The 25,987-nt window shown below is 36.1% G+C and overlaps 1 protein-coding gene across 6 annotated transcripts in view; it reads right to left on the bottom strand.

Annotated features, from left to right (window-relative positions):
• Positions 1-25,987, bottom strand: part of CDKAL1 (CDKAL1 threonylcarbamoyladenosine tRNA methylthiotransferase) — a 657,675-nt gene that overhangs the window by 273,744 nt on the left and 357,944 nt on the right. For all 6 annotated transcript variants that reach the window (XM_087438080.1, XM_014788718.2, XM_087438079.1 and 3 more), the window contains one exon: positions 12,791-12,957. In XM_087438080.1, coding sequence (XP_087294206.1) covers positions 12,791-12,957 — 167 coding nt within the window. The remainder of the gene's footprint in view (positions 1-12,790; positions 12,958-25,987) is intronic.

Below are 25,987 nucleotides of genomic sequence, written 5' to 3'. Positions count from 1 at the left end.
CATGTTTATGAATTGAGACCAACACTAGCTTCAACAAGATAGAAGATAGTGATCGTGGAACTTGAATTATCTGTTATAATAGAAATAGAATAATATTTGATATGGTTTTTAATAAAAGAATCAATTAAAAAACAGAGGGAAGCAACTAATTATTGTAGGCAAGATTTAGTCTACGTATGCCATGTTATTTTCTGTGTGGTGCCACGTTATTTTCTGTGTGGTGCCCAGCGCCATGAGTATCTAACAGTATACATTTTAGTCTATAAATTTTTGTGCTTTCTGTAAGGGTGATGTTTGTTACAGGCCACTGAAAGACTCAATTAATAGTGATCTTCTGCTATCAATAACCTACTAATGACCTGAGCTCCTCCTCAAAAGGTTTACAAGGGCAGATGGCGCCATAAGTGATTGATGGCACCTTTGACATGGAACACAAAAATTAAGCAAGAAAATTGCTTAGCAAAAAAAAGCAAGAAAATTGACTCAACCCCACACAGTAATGGTCTAACAGATATAGAGGTGCCCCATTTTACGGCATAAACAATATTTACTGACATCAGCAGGAATGGCAGATTAAAAACCTCTGAAAATCCTCTCCTCCATAAAAGCAATGAGGACACTGATAAAAATTGGCAGAATCGACAGGTTCAGAACTCTGGAAATTAACTACAGGCTTGCAGCAATCTGGGGAGCGTTGATTCAAGAAAAACGAATGAATCTTGGTAGGGACAGCAAGTATGTGACACTATAAACCTGCTTTTTTCTGACCTCCCATTCAGAAAACCAAGAGCCTTGAAAACCAAGAGCCTTCAATTATGGTGAAAACCAGCAGCCTGGCAGCCACTGGAGAGGGAAGAAGAGGGCTGGAGCTCCTTCAAACCCCCATTCCCAGAAAATCATTATTTGATCTGTCTGGTGGGTTCCATGAAAGACTCCACTCACATGGCTTGCTTATTTAACCTGATCTGTACTCACCCAGTGAGAATAGCCTTTTTCCTAGCAGCATTTGTCAAAAATAATTAGCTGCTATTGTTTTACATCATGACTGCCTGAGGCTGTGACTATCAGGGCGAACAACAGACAAACCATAAAGCTTAACAGGGAAAGCTAGGGAATGTGATGTCCAGAGGGGGCTTTCAAAAACACCAACATATTCCTGGGAATCTAGAAGGTCACATGCATGCAAAGGGCTGTGTGCATGTACAGGGTGTGCTCTTTAAAGACCTGAAAAGGTCCTCAGCTCTCACCCCTGGCTAAACCTGAGGTTTTGTACAAGCAGCAAGTGAGGGGAAAGATGGAGTTGTAAGCAACCTGATTGAGCACTGAATGCATGTTCCAATATGCACATAAGGCTCCTCTGCAAAGACTGAGAGACAATGATTCCAGGCATTTAAGGAAATCTTTATCTAATCAACACCTGACCACTAAGCTAATTGGGTAGAGACTTCACTGGCCACACATAACAAAGAGTACAGACTTTACAGAATTAATTGAGAAAAGTTACTAAACAAATAACAATAACAACAAACCCTAGGGAGGGAGCAGTATTTGATTTCCAGAGCTGCTATTTTATATTTAAAAGTATACTTAAATGTCTAGATTTTTTCAAAAAAAAATTATAAAACATGCACAACACACACACAAAAATATGGCTCATACAAAGGAAAACAAGCAGTCTCGTCAGAAACTGTCCCAGAAATAGCCCAGATATTGGACTTACCAAAGACTTTAAATCAACATTTTAAATATGTTACAAGACGTAAAGAAAATCATGTTTAAAGAACTAAAAGAAAGCACAAGAATGATGTCTCACCAAATAAAGAATATCAGTAACAAGATAGAAATTATATATATATATAAAAAAAATCACATATTCTGGTATGAAAAGTATAAGAACTGAAATAAAAAATTCACTAGAGGGGCTCAGCAGAAGATCTGAGCAGTCAGAAGAAAGAATCAGCAAACTTGAACACAGGTAAATTGACATTACTTGGTTTGAGGAACAGAAAGATAAAAGAATGAATAAAAATTAACAGAGCCTCAGAAACCTCTGGGACCCCATCAGACATATCAACATGCACATAACGTGAAGTCTGGAAGGAGAGGAAAGAAAATGTCAGAAAGAATATTTGAAGAAATAATGAAAACTCACAAATTTGAAGAAAAACATTAATCTACACATCCTAGAAGCTCTACAAACTGTAAATAGAATAAACTCAAAGAGATCTGTACCTAGATATCTCACAATCAAACTGATGAAAGACAAAGAAAGAATCCCAACAGCAGCAAGAGAGAAGCAACCCTTCAAGTATAAGAGATCCTCAAGAAGATTAACAGTTGATTTCTCATCAGAAATCAGATGCCAGAAGGCAGTGGGATGACATATTCAAAGAGCTGAAAGAAAAGACTATTAACCAAGAATTCTATATCCGGAGAAGCATTCTTTCAAAATGAAGAAAAAATTAAGACATTCCCAGCTAAACAAAAACTAAGAGAACATGTTGCTAGCAGACCTGTGTTAGAAATACTAAATGGGGTCCTTTAGGCTGAAATGGAAGGGCACTAGACAGTAACTCCAATCTACATGAAGAAATAAAGAGCACCAGTAAAAGTAACTACAAAGGTAACTATAAAAGATAGTATAAATGTGGTTTCTATTTGTAACTCTTGTTTTTATCTTATCTAATTTAAAAGACAACTGCATAAAGCACTATAACTTAATGCGTTGACGGGCATACACTGTACAAAGATATAATTTGTATGGAAAAAAACAGCACAAAAAAGGGGAGGGGGAATTGGGCTATATATAGGAATAAGTTTTTGTATACTATTATAAAGTTGGTATTAATGCAAACTAGATTGTTATAAATTAAGATATTAATTGTAATCCCTAAGGCAACCGCTAAGAATATAATTAAAAAATATATTTATTAAAAGAAACAACAAGGGAATTAAAATGGCACACTACAGAATATCTGTTTACCACACAGAGGGCTGTTATGGGTTGAACTGTGTCTCACAAAAAGACATATTTAAGTCCTAAGCCCTAGTACCTGCAAATATGATCTTATTTGGAAACAGGGTCTTTACAGACGTAATCAAGTTTAAATGAAGTCATGCTGAATTAAGGTGAGCCCTAATCCACTGATTGGTGTCCTTATAAGAAGAGGAATTTGGACACAGAGACAGAGGAGAACAGCATGTGAAGACTGAAACAAAGATTGTAGTGATGTGTCTACCAGCCAACGCTTACCAGCAACCATCAGAAGCTAGGAGAAAGGAATGGAAGAGACTGTCCATCAGAGCCTCCAGAAAGGAACTAACCCTGCCAATACTTTGATTTTGGACCTCTGGCCTCCAAAACTGTGAGAGAATAAATTTCTGTTATTTGAAGCCACCTGGCTTGTGGTACTTTGTTACAGCAACCTTAGGAAACTAATACAAAGGCAGTAATAGAGAAACAAAAAATAACAAGGGCGGCTGGCTCCATGGCATAGTGGTTAAGTTTGGCGCGCTCTGCTTTGGTGGTCTGGGATGCAGGTTCGGATCCCAGGTGCGGAACTACACCACTTGTCAGCCATGCAGTGGTGGCGACCCACACACAAAACAGAGGAAGACTGGCACAGATGTTAGTGCCTCATCAATCTTCCTCAAGCAAAAAAAGAGGAAGATTGGCAACAGATGTTAGCTCAGGGCGAATCTTCCTCAGCAAGAATAAAACAACAAGGATCTGTTGAGGTGGGAAAAACAAAGGCTGAAAATATAGTAGCAAATTAATTAAAAGATTAATGTCTGAAATTTCAACTGATCAGAATGTAGGCTGATATTCCATATGACATTGCATAGTAAAAGCTGATAGAAAGCTTGCTTTTTAGATATATTTTAACATGTAACTATAAGGTTACTTCTTTGTTGACACACATTAGAGACAGACTTATCCACAATAGTTTCTCTAATCAAACGATGCTTTATATGTGGCAAACTTTCCAGTGATTTTTTAAAAACATACAAAAATAACATGCTATAAAAATAAACAGAATAGATTTCCCACCTAAATTAATGAACAATTGGAGAACTTTCAACATTACTTTAGACAGTTTGATTCTTTCTGGCCCACATGCAGCATCTTCTGATGCTAAAAATGATTTATTACTGATAAACCATGGTCTATTTGATAGTTCTGCTAAAACACATGGAAATAAGAGTTTTTAATAATAATAATAATAAACCCTTATGTTTCCAATTTAGGAAACAATCATTATTTACTGTTAAATGACATTACAGAATTTTGAACTTAAATTTTGAAAGCTTAACATTTTCATGTGGATCGTTTTTGTGGAAGGCAAAGGCAGATGTGGGAAAAAGAACAGATGTGTATTGGATCTAAAAACACCAAACAATTTAGTAGATTAGAAATAAATAGAAGCAAAATAAGGAACTGCACTTTGCTCTCTGAAAAATATGCACAATGTCCCTCAACTATTCCATGAACCATTAACTTCATTACCAACCTTTCTGTTCTACATCATGAATCACCTGAAAATTCCATTACCCTCCTGATATAAAATATGAGGATTTTATTTTACTAAGTGCTGAATTAGCAAGTGCCTATGGTAGCCTTGCATACGCTATCAGAGCAAAGAAATTGATACAGAAATGATTTTAGAATCAAAAGACAAGTATAAAGGAAACTACGTTGATCACCTTCTATGTTAGCTGTTCTCTACGCTTATGAAGGAAAGTCAAAGGCAGCTTTTCTCAATGGTTTGAGTATAACTGACTTTCTAAATTAATGAGGAAGATAAAGCCCACAGATGGTGTATTGTGGAGTTTGAACTATACTAATCTTGACAGGTGACAAGGAAGCCTTCTCAGCTACTCCTGTGAAATTAAGGATTCAGGGGAACGGCAATGTGAAATGCCTTTTAAGATGCAAATTAAACCATACACATACCTAATGCCCTTCTTTAAAAATTGAAATGTATACTAGAATGCTAAAAGATAAAATAGGAATATTTGTATGCCACAATTGAAATATGTAAATTTCCAGGCATCTCGAGTATTCTAGAATTTTACGTAAATATAGTTTATATACACTTTTTTTGTTAAAAGATACATATATGCAGAGAGACATGGTTCCAGATATTTGGCTATGATATCAGTTTCTTTACAAAGCATTTGCTGAGGCCTTTTCACTCATCATCTTGACACACATTTTATCCCTATATTTTTCTTTTCCTCTCAGGAAAATGATCATCTCTTTTGGGAATGAATATCCATATGTCACTGCATTTCAGGAGCAATATGCAATAACTTAGGCCAATGACAAGAGAAAAAAATGATGAGATTAGTGGTTGAGAAGTTCAGATAGTTTTTACCGCAAAGTGGATTAAAGTATTTTATGATAACCAAAAGTGATTTGACCACTTATAGTCCCACAGTGGGTCTAGATTCCCATGCATGCTACCTGGTAATTCAGAAACTGGAGAACAGCAGTGAAGCCACAGGGTAGGTCTCTGTATAAATTATTCATGGCCACCTAAAAGGAATTTTTAAACAAAGCATTTTCCATTGTATTTCCCAAGAAGAGAGAGGCACCCAATATTCTCAACATGAGAAACATTCGACCACAAAATAGTTCATTTTCCCCTGAAAACATAGCTGGGACAATAAGCATAAAATAAAGTTCCTAACGAAACCATTTGAATCAGTGGCTGTGAGGGTGGCAACAAAGAGTAACCTGTTCTGAGATCGAGTCTATCTATTTATGAGTTCATTTCTTTTTTGGGTCCTCTGGCCTCCATGTAATCGTGAGGCTTAATCATCCAGACTGAATGTTACAAACTGAGGCTCAGTAGTAGGAAGCAATAAGCTATGTAAATTTTTCTGAGGGGCTGTTGAGTTCAAGAAAAGCTTAGGCTTCTTGGGCAGGTCTAGAGTTAGGGGCTGAAGCCTAGACAAGGGAACAAGCGAGGATCACAGGAATGAAGGGGCTGAAACACAAGTATGTGCCTGACTGAAGCTTTACTGATGCTCAGATCTCGACCCATCTGGGAAGCTGCAGAGTTGGAACGTGGGCTGGAGCCTGCAATCATGCTTATGCGGAAGAGCACTGCAATTTCTTCCTATATCAGAAGTAGGCAAGTCATTCGGCAAACAGGGCTGGGGCTCCCCCTCCATCTTCATCTTTCCTTCCAGAGGGGCTGCTCCCAGTTCTCAGAATTAGGCTCCCAGTAAACTTTTTATCATGCATATAAATCCTTTTAATATTTAATGAAGGTTTTCTCTACCCAAATTTTCAGACAGGCACAAACTTTGGTTTCCAGTTTCAGGAGTTTCACTGACTGTTGAAATCTAGTCATGAACGCCAGGTTAAGAATGAAGTAAAAGTGCTGATGATCATAATCGGCAAGAAATTGGGTGCCAACAGTCAGATCAAACCATACACTGACATGTCCCAAAAGCTATACATGGATGACAGAAATAAAGGATTTTTCCTTTCCATTTTCTTGCTCAAAATAAATCACCTAGCATGTCCTTCTATTCATCAAAAGGGGAGGAAATTTTGTATACAACAGCACAAAACCTATTTGCATATTTTTGTGGAAAGTATAAGCCTTAAGGGAAAAAAAATTTTAAAGACCCCACGTGAACTGTTGAGCTCAGTTTGGAAATTCTGTATTGCTTTGATGAAACACAAGCACAGCAGGTACTAAATTTGCTATTATTTTGAAACTATGAGGCATTTTGTAAAAGTCTGCCAAGCCAAACATACTATTAACATTCATAAACTACCATGCAGCAAAACTCTTTGACAGAGATCTATTGTCTTTTACTGGATAAATTAATTTCATTAAATATACAATTAGGTTAGAATATAAGGTCAAATATTAACTAGAAGTAAATATACAAAAATCAAGGGTAGTGGGAAACTGATTTGTTGTAGTGATTACAAGATTTCTCAACCATAAACGGATACAACATTTAAAATATCACTATTTATAATTAACCTTAGACAGTATAACATATATATCACATAAATACACTAAATGTAAATCTTGTTGAAAACTATATATTTTAATTCAAGCTAAATGAAATATAGTATAATATCAATGTGAATATTAGTGTCAATATTTTTCAGCAATATTTTACAGAATAATATAAATTTAAAAATAAATAATTTGCTTTATTCATAATTTAAATGCAGGAAAAGTCCTTAATAACAAGCATTTGCACTCCAGATTAATCAACTTGCCCTCTCTGGACCAGGCTGTAAGTAAGACACTAAAATTCTGATATGATTTTAAAGACATACAGGAATCTTAAAGAGAAATAGCTATTTTAAATTACTCATAACACAGGGAGAACCAGAAGAGCTTAGATACATAAAATCCACAGATACTTCCCATCCCTCTTACTGGTCAATAGCTTTAATATCTTTTCCCTACCAGCCAACCCATAAAACTAAAAACAAGACAAATTGCTTGATTTTAATTTCTCTTCCTTGACCATTCACTGCTGACTTCTCTGATGGGGATTATAAAAAAGCTAAGAAGCAGGAAGGAGAAGAAAGAAGCTAAAAGCCTAGATAATCTACAAATTTAGGAATCATACAATGAGCCCATTTGCTCTAGTTAGTCCTAAAGATACTATCTATCATTATGATATTTTAGCAGGGCAAATAAAAAAAACACATCCTTTAGATGGATTCCCCCCTACCATCTAGTACATCTTCAGAGAAGTGTGACACCTAAGTGAGAAAGACATGTAACAATCATCCACAAACTCTTCCAAAACTAAACGCTCAGCACAGACATGAAGATATTTCAACATATATAAGACATGCAGACAAGGAACAGCTTAACTTAGAGCTCTCACATCATCCTACACACATTTATTAAGTGTGTGTTATGGGGCTGGCCCCGAGGCTTAGTGGTTAAGTGCTCGCGCTCCGCTACTGGCGGCCCGGGTTCAGATCCTTGGCCTGCACCGACGCACCACTTGTCCGGCCATGCAAAGGTGGCGTCTCACATACAGCAACTAGAAAGATGTGCAACTATAACATACAACTATTTACTGGGGCTTTGGGGAGAAAAAGGGAAAAAAAGGAAGAGGATTGGCAATAGATGTTAGCTCAGGGCCGGTCTTCTTCAGCAAAAAAAGGAGGATTGGCATGGATGTTAGCTCAGGGCTGATCTTCCTCACAAAAAATAAAAACAAAAAAAGTGTGTGTTATCACAGGCACTGAAATGCAAAGATGAATAAGACGATCTCTCCCTAAAGATGACAGTTTTGTTAGATTTACATGCAAATAAGTAATCATGGTGCACCATGATGAGTGTGGACAGAGATACTGAACAGAGTCTGACAAAGCATGGAAGGAGTCTGGGAAGCATCTGGGAAGGCTTCATGGAAGATGCAGTATAGCAGAAAGCATATTAGCATCAGACAAGATTAGAAACCAGTTCAGCTGCTAACTAGCTATGTGATTTGGCCAATTATTTAAACTTTCTAAGTTTGGCTTCTCAGTCAATAAAATGAGGATAATGATATCTACATAGCCTAGCTTGTTGTAAGAAGGAAAAGAGATAATGTATGTAAAGCAATCAGCATGGTTTCTTGAAAATAATAAGCATTTGACAAATTGTACTGATGTTACTATTATTAGTATTATGCAGTCTTGAGAAAAGTTACCAGTGATTTCTGGTGCCTGGGTAGCAGCAGCCATTGTATCACCTGATTGTATCACAACGAGGCCATACCCCTAGCCTCATTACACCTTGTTGGGTTCACCTGTATTATGAATTAATACCTGAGCTGTGGGCTGCCTACAATTAAGAGGGCAAAACCAAGCAATGTAGTTTCAAAGGTGATCAAATTCACAAGCCGCTCCGCTTTCTCTAAGGTCACAGTTTGTTAAAGAGGAATATGCTAGGGCTATTACCTTAGCGCTATTAATAGGAAAGCAAACACACAGGGAAAATAGCTCTTATTTGTCACTATAGGGGCAATATATTAGTCAATACATGTAGTAGCAAATATTAGTATATCTGATTAACTCATTATTACCAACTATCATCACATGGTAAGTATAGAATGGGAAAATGTTACAGTAAAAATTTCAGGAGTATGAAACGATAAAAAAAAAAATTCAGGCTACATACGAGGCATCATAAGGGTACTAAAGGAACCAGAGAACAGGGGTATAATAGAAAAAGTATCTTAAGAACCCTGTATGTCACACTAAAGAGTTTACCGTTATCCTACGGGCAATGGAGAGGCATTGCAGACTTTGACATGAGGTAAAATATTTTTTAATCTATTGTTTCATCTATTGTTTCTACCTCATATCCAAATTTAATAAGTATTACATAAGCTCATAATCATGTTTCTTCAATTCCAGGATGTTTTTCAGATAGATAGATAGATGAAAAAATATGCATGCATATACATAAATATATATATATATATTTGAGATATCTCTTTGTCAGCTATATTCTCATTTAAAATGAATCCCATATTGTTTTTTTAAGGCAGGTGATAAGTTAAAAATAGAGTTTGCAGATGTTCCAGACAGACACTGCACTACTTGCCTGCCTGTTAGGGATTAAGAATGCCTTCCTCCCTTCCCTTCATTTACTGCACATTTATTCAATCTCTACTATATAAAGTGCCAGATATAATGCCAGATTCTTGATAAAACCTGAAAAATGCATCCTATATTAAGTATAATATGCATTTTCTATTCCCATAGAGATTTAATAAAATGGATTATCAACAGATCTATTTTTCCACACTATACTTGTAAGTAATGATAGAAACTGGTATTTTCCTTTAAATGATCTCCCCCTTAAAATGTTCAGTTAAAAAAAAAAAGCTAGTAAAACGGTTTTAAAGAAAATCTCAAGAGTCAGGTGAACGTGAAGTGAACAGAAGAAGAGGAAGGAAAACAGCCCAGGGAACTGCTCTATAATTAAAGTCTGTAGAATGAAGCATCTTCCAGAAACACAGGAAGGCTGGATCTTACCAATACAATTCTCAAGGAACCCTCCCCATGAGGGTATTAAAGCATCAGAATTGTTATTTCAAAAGTGGATTCCTTCTATTCCTACACCTTAAAAAAAATCACCACCTGTCATTCACTGGTGTTATTTCTTTTCTATTTTCATCCTTTCTTCTGTTTCTTTTTTTCTTCTTGGTGAAGTCTCTTCAGCACTCTTGAGATAAGTCAAGTAAGAGCTTAGCGAGAGGAAAATGGGGAAATACAATGTATTGGTGGGTAGGGGCTGAGGCTTACCAGGTTCAGGCTCCCTTCCCTAATATCCTTTTTCACACTGGGAAGCCACTGAAGCCTCTGGAGCTCAGTTACTTTTCCTGTTACATAAGGATGTGTTTGTGGAACACCGCAAGCTCTAGGCTCTCCCATCCAGAGAAGGAGGAGAAGACCCACCAAAGTGTGAAGGTTTTGTCAAAGCGACAAAGAAAGACTTTAAAAGCTCTTACTTCCAGATGGTGCGAGTCTTTCATTCTTGCACACCTCTGCTTTTTGGTTCATGTTGTTCTGTTTCCTTTAGGTTGCTTTCTCTCTTGGTATGGTACAATAGGACTAGATTACTCTCTGCTTATCAAATGGATAGGAATGGGCGGCTTCTTGGGACAAACTCGCACCCTTGAAGCTTATTTCCTTTGTCATCTTCTGTTGCCTCTTCTGGCTAGAATGTTAAGATTTCAAAGTTCAAGAGTACAGAGTGGGCGCTATAATTTATTTTATGAAGAAGGCTCTTCCTTTATCCATTCTTTTATTCACTCACTTATTAAGCCACTACTGGGTGGAGTAGATCCAGAGATGGATATGACAAGGTCCTCCTTGCCTCATGAAGACGACAATGTAGAGGGAAGGCCAACATTACAGATATCTGACAGCAAGAATTTAAAAAAGGTAACGTCGTGACAATCAGAACTAGTTATCACTCTAACCACAGTCTATGAACTAAACATATGGTGTTTTTCCAGGTAAAGTGTAAAGCTATACTTAGTATCTTCTGTTGATTTTGAGAAGCTCTCCTGGAGTATCTATTCAGAGGTCAACAACTCTAGCCCTACTTTAGGTGCCGAACATTAGGATTTGCTATAAATGTGGCATTAGTTTCTGCAATCTTGCAGTTAATTAAAGTGCTGAATTTATTCCAAGAGATATTTGATTAGTCATTTCAGAGCCAATACATGATTTTTTTTTCCCTTGGGTTTACTCCCTGTCTGAACTTCTCTGACTTTAGCTACTATGGTTCCCTTGATCCTTGATGAGATTTTTTTTCAATCCAAAGAAACCGGCATGTTATCAACTATATACTGGTAGGACTGATTTCCCTTCCTGACCACCACACATCTAGCACACCTTTGGTCTTCAAGACGTATGCCTCACATTTACTGTAAACACAGCAAGACTGCTACAGTTCTTAGCATATTTGATTTTTACATAGAATCAATTACTTTTTCAAGTGCTGAGTCAAAAAGTTAAGTAAAAATTGACATGCCTGTTACTTATTTTTAAATAGCAAATCATAATTGTCCCACACTGTCCAAAGTACCAAAGTTAACATATAAATCATAAACCTTTACTAAAAAGATCTGGTTAGGAAAATGTGAATAACAAAATTGAAATTGCTAAATTTCTTCATTATATATGTATAATTAGTGATCAGATTGCTATCAGCTCTGTTTTCAGAATTTCTAAAATACATTGTTGATATTAGGGAGGCTTGTGAGTAACAATTTCCCCAAGTACAGGCCTCAAATAAAATCAACAGAAACAATCGTTTAAATCTTTGAATATTCATTTGAATATGCATTAAATTTAAGCAACTATACTTGCTCTTAGATTTTTGGAATGTTATTTTTCCACTCAAACTAACTGCAAAGAACACACTTGATTAAAAATGTGACTTGTTTCTATACTTTGCACATGACTTTCCAACAGCACTTATTAGATTTCATGTCAGTAACTATGGGCCATATTAATATAATTATTTTATTTCTCAAATAATGGTCATGGATCCTGGTATGTACTTTTTCATTTAACTGGTTGCTCCCTTATCCATATTCCTTGCTCATATTTATTGTGGCATTTGTCATCAGGTGCCACAGTTACTTATACATGTCCATTTTTCTAGTTTAATGATAAGCTACTTGAGGGTAAGCATCCTGATCCATGGAAGACATAAAAATGAAACTAGGGATCTCACATTGTCATGGTTCCTTCTTTTTTCACAGTGATCACAAGAGAATCAAGTGGAAGAATACCAAGCTCTGTGTCTTTTTGACTCCACTTCACCCCTATCTCCAGACAAAGGGATGAAATTTAAAACTCATCCTTAAACTTAACAGCACTGTATCCTTACTGATAGGGCTATTAGTAGTTCAGACAATATGATGTTCACTGTTGCAAAATTAATGCAACAAATTAGCAGTCCTGAACTAGACAAGCATTCAAATGGAGTAACTGAGACAAATTTATGTGATGGGAGGGCTGCAAAGAAGAAACAAAGAACTGTGACAAGATGGCAAGTATTGAAAAATCTAGGCAAGAGTAATTAATGGCAAGGAAGCAAAAACAATGTGCAGACTGACAAAGGAGGGCGTGTGAAATTCTCCATTCATTCTTGGTAACATGGGACCACACAAAAAAATGTGAAAGTAGATTTAAATGAAGCTCATGTGATGATGATGCGGCGCCACATTGTCTAGATCGGTTCATGTCTGTGTCAACACGGAAATGGGGTGCTTTCCTTACCTCCAGATGCTCTAAAATATAGGGCGGATTTGTCATGCCAAGCCTCAGCATTGCTCCCTCAGGAATCACTTCAACCAGTTTCCACAGTAGTGCAGGGAGACTGGTGCCAATATCTCTGCCATAAGCCCCTGTGTCTTCACTGGTCAACCATATCTCACAAACACCCTCTGTGAATCAAAGGAGATAATTAACAAATCTGTTGCAGAGCTGTTTCCCTCATCATACAGCTGCTCACTCTTTTTAATGCTGTTTCTCAACACTATTATGCAGGCAGTCTGGGTATTCAATTGCAGAGAAAAAGCAGCTTATCCCATGGTGGCACTGGGTTATTAAGTTCATTTTATGAACACCAGAGAGTTACAACAATGCTGTAAATTATCAGTGCGTCCTATGGAGTGATTAACATTCACAGCCAAACAGTTCAACCATGCTTCCTCCAAAACACTTTGATCAAGACTAAACCTTCTCTCCCATCACAGAGAAGACCTATTTTATTGAACACCATAAGCCCTGGAACCGAAACAGTCACTCTACAGAATAGATACTATCAGCAGTTAACTCACTAATCAGTCTGTCACCAACCCAAGGAAAAATGTCAAGTGCAGTTAAGGTTTAACTCACAAATTATTAATTATGAGGTATCCATTTCTCTGTAGTAACTATTCTAATTTGTCTTTATTCAATTAAGACTAGAGTGCATTGTATTGCTGCATTCAAAGAAGTTGGTTGCTGTATAAACTAAGTATTCGTGTTGGAAAACCTGTTTACTGCAGCTTGTATCCTATTTTCCATCAATCAGACTTTCAGAAAACATAAGTATCTTTCGTTGTTATAAAGAATCATGATTTCTAATATCACAGCCTACAGTAACATCTTTCCAAAAATTGAAAGGAAATACTTCTGGATAACCTAGTATTATTTAAAATGAATAAAGCAGAGTTAGCAACAGCCACCCAGGTTTTCATGGCACAAAGACCCTTTCTGAATGCATATTCAATTAAAGGATTAGCCTATTCTAAAAGGCCAAATGACTCAAAAGGCTAAAACAAACAACAAAATGGGCCTGTGAAATTTGTTCATGCTAAAGCGATTTGTTGCTTTGTGTTGCTACAAGCACACAGAGACTACAGCCTAAACCCAAAAGTAGAAGTTTCTAGAAAGAGTCTTGAAATTATAATTTTAAATTGTCTTTAGTTGACAGAACAGAGGAATTTCAAAAATACATTTAAACAGTCCTAGCCAAGAGAGACAACAAATAAAACACATGGCTTTTATGTGAACTTAAAACTTACAAAATAAGGAAGCAAAAAGTAAAGATCTACAGTTTCCTTAACGTGTTCCCAGAGGTGGAAAAATATACATGAAGTTCAGATCTCCAATCACTATTCTTTCCTTTAGAATAAGAGATATATCTACTTTACCAAAGAACTAGCTAACCAACATAAAAATATGTTCACTTTTCTCCACTTGTCTTTCTGAGACATGCACATCCTCACCCATACCCATACAACATGGAAAATACAAGGATAGAAATAAAATTTTAGTTTCCCCAAATTAAAGAATCAATGACTTAGCAAAGAGAACAGGAGATATCAAAAAACAGCTCCATTAAAAAAGTTGGAGATGTTTTTAGTATTTGAAAATCAGTAGTATTATGAATATATGGGTTTTCCTAATTTAAATTAAATATGTAGTTCCAGAAATTAATAAACCTTTGCTCAGTTTTAATCATTTAATAAAAAGTTTTATCATTAAAACAAATAGTCTGGCATGTCCATAGGCTACCTTTGTAGTCTTACAATTTTATAAATATTCTCTGTACATGGAGTAAATATTTTTCTATTTAAAAAAATGGGTTGCAATTAGTGTCATCATCTTAATTTTAATATTACATAAGCCATCAGACACTGGACTCATACAACCTTTTTTTTTTTTAATCTTATCACAAAATCCAGTCCAGGAAAAGAGATGGCTAAGTAACAACATAAACGGATTTTAAAACACTCTGAAAGAGGTTATAAAAACAGGACATTATCCATGATTTTCCAGTTACTGGCATTTGAGCAACACAATATGAATATTTTAAAATGAACAGAATAATTTTAATTTATAATTTTTCCATCCAAATGGTTCCATGTTACGCCTTATGTAGAGAGAGCAAGTTCCTGGAACAGTGCCTTGCTGCTGCTAGATGAATATAGAAGGGGAAAAATCACTATGAATAGGAATGGAAATAACATCCATGCAGAAAACAGCAGCCAGCTCTTAAAGCTGCATAGGTGGAGACTAATAGCCCCCTGGTGGGCTGAAACTTCAAATTAGATCACATAAAGAGGAAGCAGCTGTAACACTAAATCAGCAACAACAGGAATAACGGTCTTGATGTCTCCAAGATCAAGGTTGCTAAAATGCTCTATATAATAGCAACCTGGTTTAAAACACAATGAAATAAGAGAACATGTGCAAAATGTGAAATCCCTGGACTTTAGGAGAATTGTGCCTTGCCAATTCAACCCAAAAATTTGTCAAACATGATTTTCTTCTTAATCAGTGTGAGAAAGTTCAGATTTGGTAAGGTTATATTTCAAGTATTAATTGTAATGAGAGTAGATCCCTCAAACAGTTAGGCTATAGAGAGTCATTTCATACTAAAGGTGAAGCTAATGTGGAATCCCCATACCTGATATCCTTTCTCTGGGAAGTCATGTGATTACTCATAGCACAAGCAATTCCTGTCAGGTCAGCTTGTATATGAATTCACCAAGGAAACTGCAGGCTACAGTCTACAATCACTAATGTATATTGGGACACACACATGCTTCTCTCTGCACACTTAATTGGTGATACTTATGGGCTGAAGTGCTTGCCTAAACAGCTTCAGTCCTTAAGGACTTTAGTTATGAGCTATATTCCTTTGCACATTCATTTCTTTATTCATTCATCAAACATTTATTAGGCTCTTACCTACTACGTGCCCTGCAGTTCTTTCAGCTCATGACATATATGGATTCACCATTAAACTTCTGTGATCTAAGACTGGCTCTTACCCAGAAGCTGGCAAGGGCACACGGATAAACATCCTGGGAACTTCACATTCATCCCTATTGACAGTGGTGGTGCACGGGGGTGGGTATTGGAAAGCCTTAGAAGCCAAAATGAAGGGTGAACTGAGCTGGCTTGAAGTGGATATAATGTCACTCCCAATGAGATAGGCTAGTCTGCACTATAATGTGGACTTTGATTAATACATGGCAGAAAAACAAACACATGGAAATGAAAAAGAGAAGCAAGCAGGAAGAACTGAGATAAGAGAAGTGAATATCCAGTAAAAACTCCCATGCCTGTAAAAATAAATATGTGCAAAAAAAGAAAGTGGTGGGTAGACGTGAGAGACAAAAATTAGCTTTTTTAAGCATCCAAGGAGAAATTTTACTTTTTCCTAAAATTGTTCATCCACCTGACTTTTGTTCATTTTCCTTAAATTGTTCAGTCTGTCTGACTTTTCTAATGAACATTACGTTCATCAGATCATGTATCATCCTTTTGTTGTGTTAATTTTGGTAAAAACAAAATACTAGGAAGAATGAAATGCACCTTACAAGAGAAAACTCCATAAAAAGTTTAGTTATTAGAATTCATTATCATTTTACCCAAGTAATTACAGATCAGCCTATAGTTGAAACAGCTATTTGTACCTGAATAGAGAGCAACCTCAACAGCTGGATTCTGATCTCTGCTCCATAGTAATCTGAGATGACAGAGGATGGAAAAAGTAGACGACATAAAAGGTCAATAATAAAAGAAAGATAATATCCTTAATAGTCTCACAAAAAAGAAAATCCTTTCTGAAAAAGCAAACTTTGCCAAAACCCAATTTCAAAAGATTATGACTCACTATAACTTTTCCTGTGTATGAGCTTCATTGTAATAAATTAAAATATGGGTGAAGATTGATTTCATCTGGTCAGAGAAGGGATATTTCTCTAGCAGATCTTGCTTTATCATTGGGGGAAATTTCCACCACAATAAGTTGTTTCACTTATTCCATTATGAGTAGAGTCTCCAAAAGTAAGGATTGCAAAAATAAGAAGACTGTAAACAATGATTAATAGCATTGACAGTTAAAGGGCACTAGATGGCAAGAAAATCTATGTCAACTAAACAACAACAAAAAAATCACTTCAAAATCTGCTAAATCTTTCTTCCTCAGAAGATGTGTTCTCTCTCCTTCTCCTCCTGTCTTGTGTTCTCCATTACTACTATTTGCCTTTCCTTTCCTCCTCTCAATTCCATTTCCTATTCTTTCTTCTTTCTTCACCATTCAAGCCTTCACTCTCCATTTTCTTCACTGGCCAATAGGAAATATGAATTAAACGTAATTTGTTATGTTAGTCTAATACACATTAAATTCTCTGCTCTTAATTCCTGATTCTCTCTTTTAAGGGTCACAGTGAATATTAATTAGATTTTTATGGGCTCTTTCTTCTTATAAAATAATCTCAGAGAATTCAGAAATAAATATGACCCTCTGTTTACGCGTTTTAAAGGTCATGGAAATTTCTCCAATGGCAATGTTTCTAAGTAATAATATACATAGGCAGCCATCTATCTATTTAGCCTATTCATTTAATAGTGAATTAAGACAATATAACTCCTTTGGTCCCTTCTAATTTTATTATTGGACACGCAAGGGTCTCACGTTTTTCTTTTAGATAGAAAAGGACTTAAATGACAATTTATTAAAAATAGCATCCTAACAGGACCAACCAAGGCTATCTTTTACATAACATGATATATGACTGATAAAAACCCAGTTAATAGGCCATCATAGAAGACAATTATTAATTAGCTAACTCTTCAGTTATATCAAGTTTATACTTCTTTGGCTAACTTTAAAACATTTATTAATGACTTGAAGTTTTTTTCCTCTAACTTTTCATTTTGAACAATGTTAAATTTATGGAAGTTTCAAGAGTAGTACAATGAGTACCTGTACCTCCTTCACTTAGACTCATGAATAACATTTTGCCACATTTGTGAGCACTCTCTCTCCACACCCACAAACACATGTATTTTTTTTCTGAAGTGTTTGAGAATTAGTTGCAGACATTACGGCACTTTAAATCTAAATATGTCAGACTATATGTTCTAAGATAAGAACATTCTACCTCATAATCACAATACAATTACTGCTCCTGGCAAACCTATGGACAACACTTTCACCGTAGCCAGACAAAATGACTGGTAGTTTCTTGGGCAAGCCACTGTAGTTCAGGCCTCTGTGCTTTAGCATATGCTGTTCCCTCTGTCTAAAATGCCTTCCACTCTTCTTTAAACAATCAATAACTCTTCCACGAAACTTTCTGACAACCCAGACTAATTTAGATGCTCCTCTCCTGTGCCCCCATGCATCTTGGGCAAAATTCTGTATCACAATGCATTATAATTATTTGTTTGTTTGTCTCCCTTGATAAAATGTAAGCATCTCTCAGGCAAGGTGCAAAAATATTACTAACACACATATGCCTAGGATCTACTACGGTGTGTAGCACATGGAAAGCACTCAATAAATTTTAGTTCTATATACATGAATAAGCATATAGATGTATGTACGTGCATACACACACACACACACACACACATAGAGTGTGCACAAGAGTGCCCTAGGTTCTCTATTAGGCAATAAGGAAATATCAAAATGAACTTTGGACAATATGGAAATGCAACGTGAATGTTGCAAAGTATGTTGCATAGTCTCTTAACTTCTACACAAGATTAGCATGTTCCTTCAAGTCCCTTATTATCCTACGGTGATAGCTGGATAGCACAGCAAGTGAATACAAACCATCTTTTTACTTAGAAGTAAGAATTACCACTTACAGGTAAGTTCAGATACGTCAATTACCCATAAAATAAACTTTAAAATTATCTTTTTTTATTGCATTAATAACAAGCATTTACAAAGAGATAATATTTCCAGAGCACCCTGACATCTTGTGATTATAGTGATACACAGAAACAAAGCTGTTGGCATAAATTGATAATGTTGTTGCTAAACAAAAACAACCTGTTTAATTTATTTCTTTTGAAAGGTCATAATCAGAGAGAATATTGTTTATTTCCATACTGCTACAAGAATCTGGAAATAAGAGAAAGTTAAAAACAAACTGAACACCACAAAAGGATGATACACTTTCTGAAAACAAGGCATCTGACTCCCCAGTCTCCAAGATCTGCAATAAGCCTCAATGAGGCAGATTAAGTTTATCCTTTTAATACCACAATGTGTTTTGTTCCATATATGGGCTTTTTTAATGCCCCTAGAGAGAACATAGACAGCAGTGTCTATGAATGGGTCCTCTGGTGTTTCAGTAGGATGTGGGGAGAGATTTTATTTTGTCTTTAAAATATCACAACAGGCTCAACTCCCAGTAGTCCAAATATTACACATAGAAAAGGAAGTAGGAAGAGGAAAGGAGAAAATAGCTAGATGCCTGCAACGCAGTACCATGTTCTCAGAAAAGATTAATATCAGCTGATTATGGTGATGGATAGAAATCTATCTAGATTCCAAGACTAAGTTAGAAAGCTATAGAGAGCCAGCCCTGATGGCCTGGTGGTTCAAGTTTGGCACTCAACTGCTTCAGCAGCCCAAGTTTGTTTCCAGGTTGTAGAACCAACCACAGCACCCATCTGTCAGTTGCCATGCTGTGGTGGTGGCTCACACAGAAGAACTAGAAGGACCTACAACTAGGATATACAACCATGCACTGGGGCTTTGGGGAGGGAAAAAAAAAAGAAAGCTATAGAATAGTTTAGAGAATACAGGAAACTAAAGAGGCAAAGGATTTTGCATTTTTTGGGCCACTGAACTCAATTACAGAATGAAGAACAAATAGAACTTACATTTTAAAAAATAAGGACAGAATATTTTTTATGACTAACATTTTTCTGGTCATAAAGGTCTTGCTCAGAAGTGAACTTCACCAAATCTACAATCAAATAGGACCTGAAACCCCGTAGTTATAACTAGGGAAGTCTGACTTTGAAAATAAAACATAAATTATTATTTCAAGTATTTAAACAGCAAATATACTATTCTATTTTCTATTATATTATTACATTCAGTGTGAAGGTGCATCAGGTATATAGTTTAGGTGTTCTAATATAAATAAAACATCGTTCATGCATTCACTGATTATTCTTCTAGCAAGTATTTGTTGAGTATTATTATGTGCTAGACACTGTTATAGATCTTAGAGACAAGGTCTCTGCCTCATGAAATTCATTCAAGTAAGAGAGACAATAAACTAAGAGATAAATAATATATTGTCAAGTAGAATTAAGTGCTAAGAAAAATTTTAAAAGTAGGATAAAAGGAAAGAGTGATAAAGTGGTTGGGAAAAGACATGGCTATTTTTGACAAGGAAAAGCTGAAGAAGACTCGCAGTGACATGAAACCTGAATGAACCAAGGTGATAGGCCATGTAGATTAGCCGTCTGACTGAAGAGCAGTTGAAGCAGAGAGAATATAAGTGCAAAGACCCAGCATGAACATGTTTATAGTTCCCAAAGAATTGGGAAGAGGTCACTGTGGTTGGGGTGAAGTGAGTGAGGGGTTTGTGGTGAAAAAGAATTGTAAAATGGAAGCCAGTGGTGACAGAAGTCGTTGCAAGAGGCTCAAGCTCACAAGGCAGAGCTCAGGGAGCAAAAATTACACGCTGATAACCTATTCACTGTCATATGCAATGAATATGAATATGTATATTATACTTGCTAGTGAAAGCTCTCAATAATTCCATGTTTTAAGATACTCTCATACTTATGCTCATGAATATTCAATACAGTTTCAGAATTCTCAAATCACTAGATTTGGTATACAAGAAGGGACAGGAAAAGAAATAACAGATAATGTCACTGTCCAGTCTTTCTAAAAAAAATTAGTTTCTTTCACTCTTTTTTTGGAGGGGGAATTTGTTATATTGACCAAAATGCATGAAACAAGACTCACAAATTTAAATAGAAACAAGTAAAAGGAACCTGAGACCAGTAACACATTTATGCTTTCTCATTTGTAGGACCTAGAGGGAGAGGAAGCGGTGTCAGTCTTTTCTCTCTTCTTTTCCTTCTTCCTTTTTTCCACCCAACAGAGCCTGAGTACTAGTACTGGGCCCCAAGTTCTCACTTATCATTTAAGTTGACATCGAACAAACCAATATCTGCCACAAACTCAGAGAGTCTTAAAAGAGGCTGAACCACGGCTATAACTTCAGAAGGAAGGACAAGACAAATAAGAATAAGTAAAATAGAATTCTCTCTTCTGAGGCAAGAAAAGGAAAAGAAAAATTCATTCTTCCTTCACTAAAGAAAAAATAGGCTCATCCTCAAGAATCTACTGGCTACACACTAAGATAACTATAATGACAAATAGAATAATTTGGATCAGTTTTACTCCTTTTAACTACTATAACTGGCAAATGACAAAAAAAGTGGCTTAGTTAAAATAGTCTTGTTAGTATAACTGCCCTTTCCAGGTCTGACATCACAGAAATATGAAGATAGTTATGTTTACTGGTAAATAAAAAGCAAAAAAGGGGAAAGGGGTGAGCCTTGTTCCTACATAATGAAAAGGTAAGGTGCAACTCTAGGACAAAAAAATATTTAAAAGTTTAGAAGTTTTATGGAGATGCTGTGTTCTTCAAGGCAGTTGTGCCTTGAGGAAAAGAATAATAATCTAAACAGGAAGATCTGATACATATCTCAGATATCAAGGATTTAATAATCAGCTACTTCTTCAATTAAAAATTTCTAAGAACAAAGCACTACAAACACTTGCAGGTGGTATTAATAAAAGGAATCTTAACATCTATAACAATAAAATAACATATATACCAATAACCAACTCTATAACTTGACCAAGCTATGCTAATCAAAATTATATCTACCAACATGTCTGTTTCTTGAGAGGAATGTATAGTCTCCAGTACAAATGGTTAACTCTGGCCATATTAATGACAACACAAAATTTTAATTAAAAGAAAACATTGTGAGGACTTCCACTTCTACACATGAAGTTATAGGACTTGCCTTAATGCTATAAACAACTAGAAAATTTGACAAAACATGAAACAACAATCATCAGACAAGGAATAACAAGCAGTGCAGGACAGTGATTTTCTAAAAAAACATTTATTTATTTATTTATTTTTGTTGAGGAAGATTCGTCCTGAGCTAACATCTGTGCCAATCTTCCTCTATTTTGTATGTGGGTTATTGTCTCAGTATGGCCGCCGATGAGTGGTGTAGGTCCACGCCCAGGTACTGAACCCTGGGATGCTGAAGTGGAGCGTGCCAAACTTAACTACTAGCCCACCTGGCTGGCCTCTGAACTGCAATTTTTTTTTTTTTTTAAAGATTTTATTTATTTATTTATTCCCCCCCCCCAAAGCCCCAGTAGATAGTTGTATGACATAGTTGCACATCCTTCTAGTTGCTGTATGTGGGACGTGGCCTCAGCATGGCCGGAGAAGCGGTGCCTCAGTGCGCGCCTGGGATCCAAACTTGGGCCACCAGCAGTGGAGCGTGCGCACCTAACTGCCAAGCCACAGGGCCCGCCCTGGACTGCGATTTTTGAGAGAAGCAAATGAGTTAAGCACTATGACTGCCCATCTTACTGCCTGAAGGCATTTTCTAGGCCACAGTGCAGAAAGGGGAAAACCAAACAGAGCCCAATGATCTTGCTGATTTGAGAAGACAGAGATTGGAGTTCAGAGAGCTAAAATTTATAGCGTTAAATATTTTAAAGGAGAAAGTTGCAAAGAGATGGAGTTCCAAAGACCAGTAGATGGCTCCCCTAAAGTCTTTGGCTGAGTGCTGATCTGGGCACGTATGAGAGAAAACTAAATCCCAAGGCTGGGGAAAGAATCACAGGACAGCAGTAAGCCAAACAATTCCTAGAAGTCACACAGGACCCAGAATGGTTTGTGGGCCTACAAGCCAAAAGAAAGACCTTAGAATACATGGGTCACTGGGTAGAGTCCTTAGAAGAACATCCACCTTAGTGGTGGAGAAAAATTAGTGTTAAACTAGAAGCTGCTCTGGACCTGTACTAGCAGACCTTAAAAGAAAGCGTCAAAGGGGCCAGCCCGGGTGGCCTAGTGGTTAAGTTTGGCGCACTCTGCTTCAGTGGCCTGGTTTCGGTTCCTGGGCGCGGACCTATACCACTTGTCTGTCAGTGGCCGTGCTTGGCGGCAGCTCACATACAAAAAGAGGAAGACTGTCAACAGATGTTAGCTCAGGGCGAATCTTCTTCAGCAAAAAAAACCCCAGAAAGCCTCAGAGGATCAAACTACTTTCAAATAACTTAACTCTATGACATAACAAAGCCCAAAATCCTTTAAAGGAACACAACAAAACCCAATGTTTAACAACATGAAATTCAAAATGTCTGGCATCCAAACAAAAATTACCAGGCATGCAGACAATAAAGAAAATATTGACTATGGTTATGATCAGGAGAAAAACCAATCGATAGAAAGAAAGTCACAAATGACAGAGATGATGAAATTTGCAGACAAGGACATTAAAATAGCTATAGTAAATGGGGTCCTTGTGTTCAGAAAACATGAACATGATGAGAAAAGAAATAGAAGATGTTAGAAAAAGACACTATTGGAACTTCTAGAGACGAAGTTGAAGACCTAGTAACAGAAACTATCCAAAATGAAGCAAAGAGAGAAAGAACAACGAGAATAAGAATGAACATTGTAGAACAATACCAAGCTGACTAACATATGCATAATTAAATTCCCTGAAATAATGGTTTCATTTTTTTCCAAATTTGATGAAAACCATAAACCAAAAATCCAAGAAACTCAACCCTCAGCAGAATAAACTTAATAAAAACCACACGAAGGCACATTATAAACAAATTGCTTTAAAAAAAAAAAAAAGTAATAAAAGGAAAATCTTAAAAGCAGCTGGGAGCAGATTGGGGAAACCATTGCACATAGGCACAAAGATAACATTGACAAAAATCTTCTTGTCAGAAACTATGAAAGCCAGAATGTAATGAAGAGACATCCTCAAAACACTGAAAAACTGTCATAGAATTTTGTATTCAACGAAAATAGGAAAATAGCTATAGCTATCCAATATGAAGGCAAAATGAAGACTTCAGATAATCAAAGCTGAGAGAATTCATTACCAGCAGATCACTACTCCAAAGAATAAAATGAAAGATCTTTTAAGCAGAAGAAAAATGACTCCAGATGGAAAGAAAAGCACCTGATTATCAATACACAAAGAAAAGAATAGCACCAGAAATGGTAAATGTGTAGGTAAATATAAAAGATTTTTTTTCTCATTTTTTATCTCTTTAAAATATAATTGAGGGGCTGGTCTAGTGGCATAGTGGTTAAGTTCATGCCTTCCACTTCAGTGTCCCAGGGTTCGCCGGTTCGGATCCTGGGCATGGACCTACTCACCACTCATCAAGCCATGCTGAGGCAGCGCCCCATATAGAAGAGCTACAACTCTATAACTATGATACGCAACTGTGCACTGGGGCTTTGGGGAGAAAAGGCAAAAAAGGGGAAGACTGGCAACAGATGTTAGTGTAGGGCCAATCTTCCTCAAAAAATATACATATATATATAATTGACTGTTTTAAGCAAAAATAACAATATATTGTGGGGTCTATACTTTATGCAAAAAAATATGACAACAGCACAAAGAACAGGAAGAAGAAGGAAATGGAAGTATATAATTATAAGGTTCTTACACTATCACTGAAATAGTATAATGTTATTTGAAGGTTGATTGTGATAAGCTAAACTGTGTATTTAAACCCTAGAGCAACCACCAATCAATCAATCAATAAAATGGAGGTATAGCTAACAAGCCAATAGCAGAAATTAAATGGAATAATAATACTCAATACAGAAGGCAGAAAAAGAGGAAGGAAGGAACAAAGAAATGATGGGAATCATAACAAATCATTAACTCCAGAGGAGACAGGAGTGGAATGGACTCATGGAGGGATACACACAGGAGGCTTCAACATTATCTTTAATTCTTTCTTTAATAAAAAAAAGTCTGAAGTGAATATGATAAAATGTAAGAATCTGATACAGCTGATAAATGGTATTTTTTTAACTGTGTTAGTTTCTACAGTTTTTTACATTTTGGAAACATTTTATAATTTAAAATTTGAATGACAAGCAATAATCCCTGTGATTAAATGAATATTGAAAAAGTCCATCTTTTTTCTAATTTATAAAACACTTAGAAAAAAGCTAAATCAACCAATGAAGTCAGTGTATTTTAAAATAAGTGCTCCTATAAGCATAATTAAGTACAATGACCTTTATTAAATTCTGCTATGTGAGGCTAATCTAGATAGCTAATATTCAGTATTTAAAAACAGAATGTTAACTCTCTTCTAGCCTAAGGGGAAACAGAATACCATTTTAAAATAACTACCTCATGGGAGAAAAAATGATCATTTCTTACCATCAATAATTCAACTTTTCAAAGAAAGATAAAATATAGTTAGCTGGTGACACTGAGGAAAAGAACAAGCCACTGGCTCTTTTGAACTCATCCTTTTCCTTGCCCCAATTATCCCAATTCAAGGCTCTCCAAAGTGTACCCAGATATGATGTAAGACTTTAATAATTCTATAGCTGAGAGTGAATTAAGCTATTTTTCTCTCACTTCATGGTCTGTCAGAAAGCCACACACCATGGTTCACTAAAAATAGATCCCATTAGGTAGTTCTTTTTTGGTTTTGGTACTATGCCTAACACAACACATATTAGGGTAATTAATCAATGTATTTGAATAGCAAACACAAAGATAATTTTAACAATCAGATATATCTAGTTAGAAAATGACAAAAGACTATGTTCACTTCATTTTACAAAGACTCTGAAGATCAGAAAGGTTAAGCAACTTGCCCAAAGTTCTATAAAAACCAGTAGCAGAGCAGGGATAAAAATTAATCTCTTGACTTCCACAGAAGAAACTCCAACTTAATTCTGTTTATGCCAATTCAGTGACACAAAGAAAACACCTACAAGAACTTGGTTATAATTACGGCAACATAAGAAGTACCAACTAAAATCTCAAAAGAAAGAAAGCTTTAGCACCATTAAAATAAGAAATGACTGAAGAAAACTAAAACAAGGCTTAAGT

The sequence above is a fragment of the Ceratotherium simum genome, chromosome 13, assembly GCF_057802395.1.
Source record: "Ceratotherium simum simum isolate JZ-2026a chromosome 13, ASM5780239v1, whole genome shotgun sequence".
NCBI classification, from domain to species: domain Eukaryota; kingdom Metazoa; phylum Chordata; class Mammalia; order Perissodactyla; family Rhinocerotidae; genus Ceratotherium; species Ceratotherium simum.
This window is presented reverse-complemented; position numbering and strand designations above follow the sequence as displayed.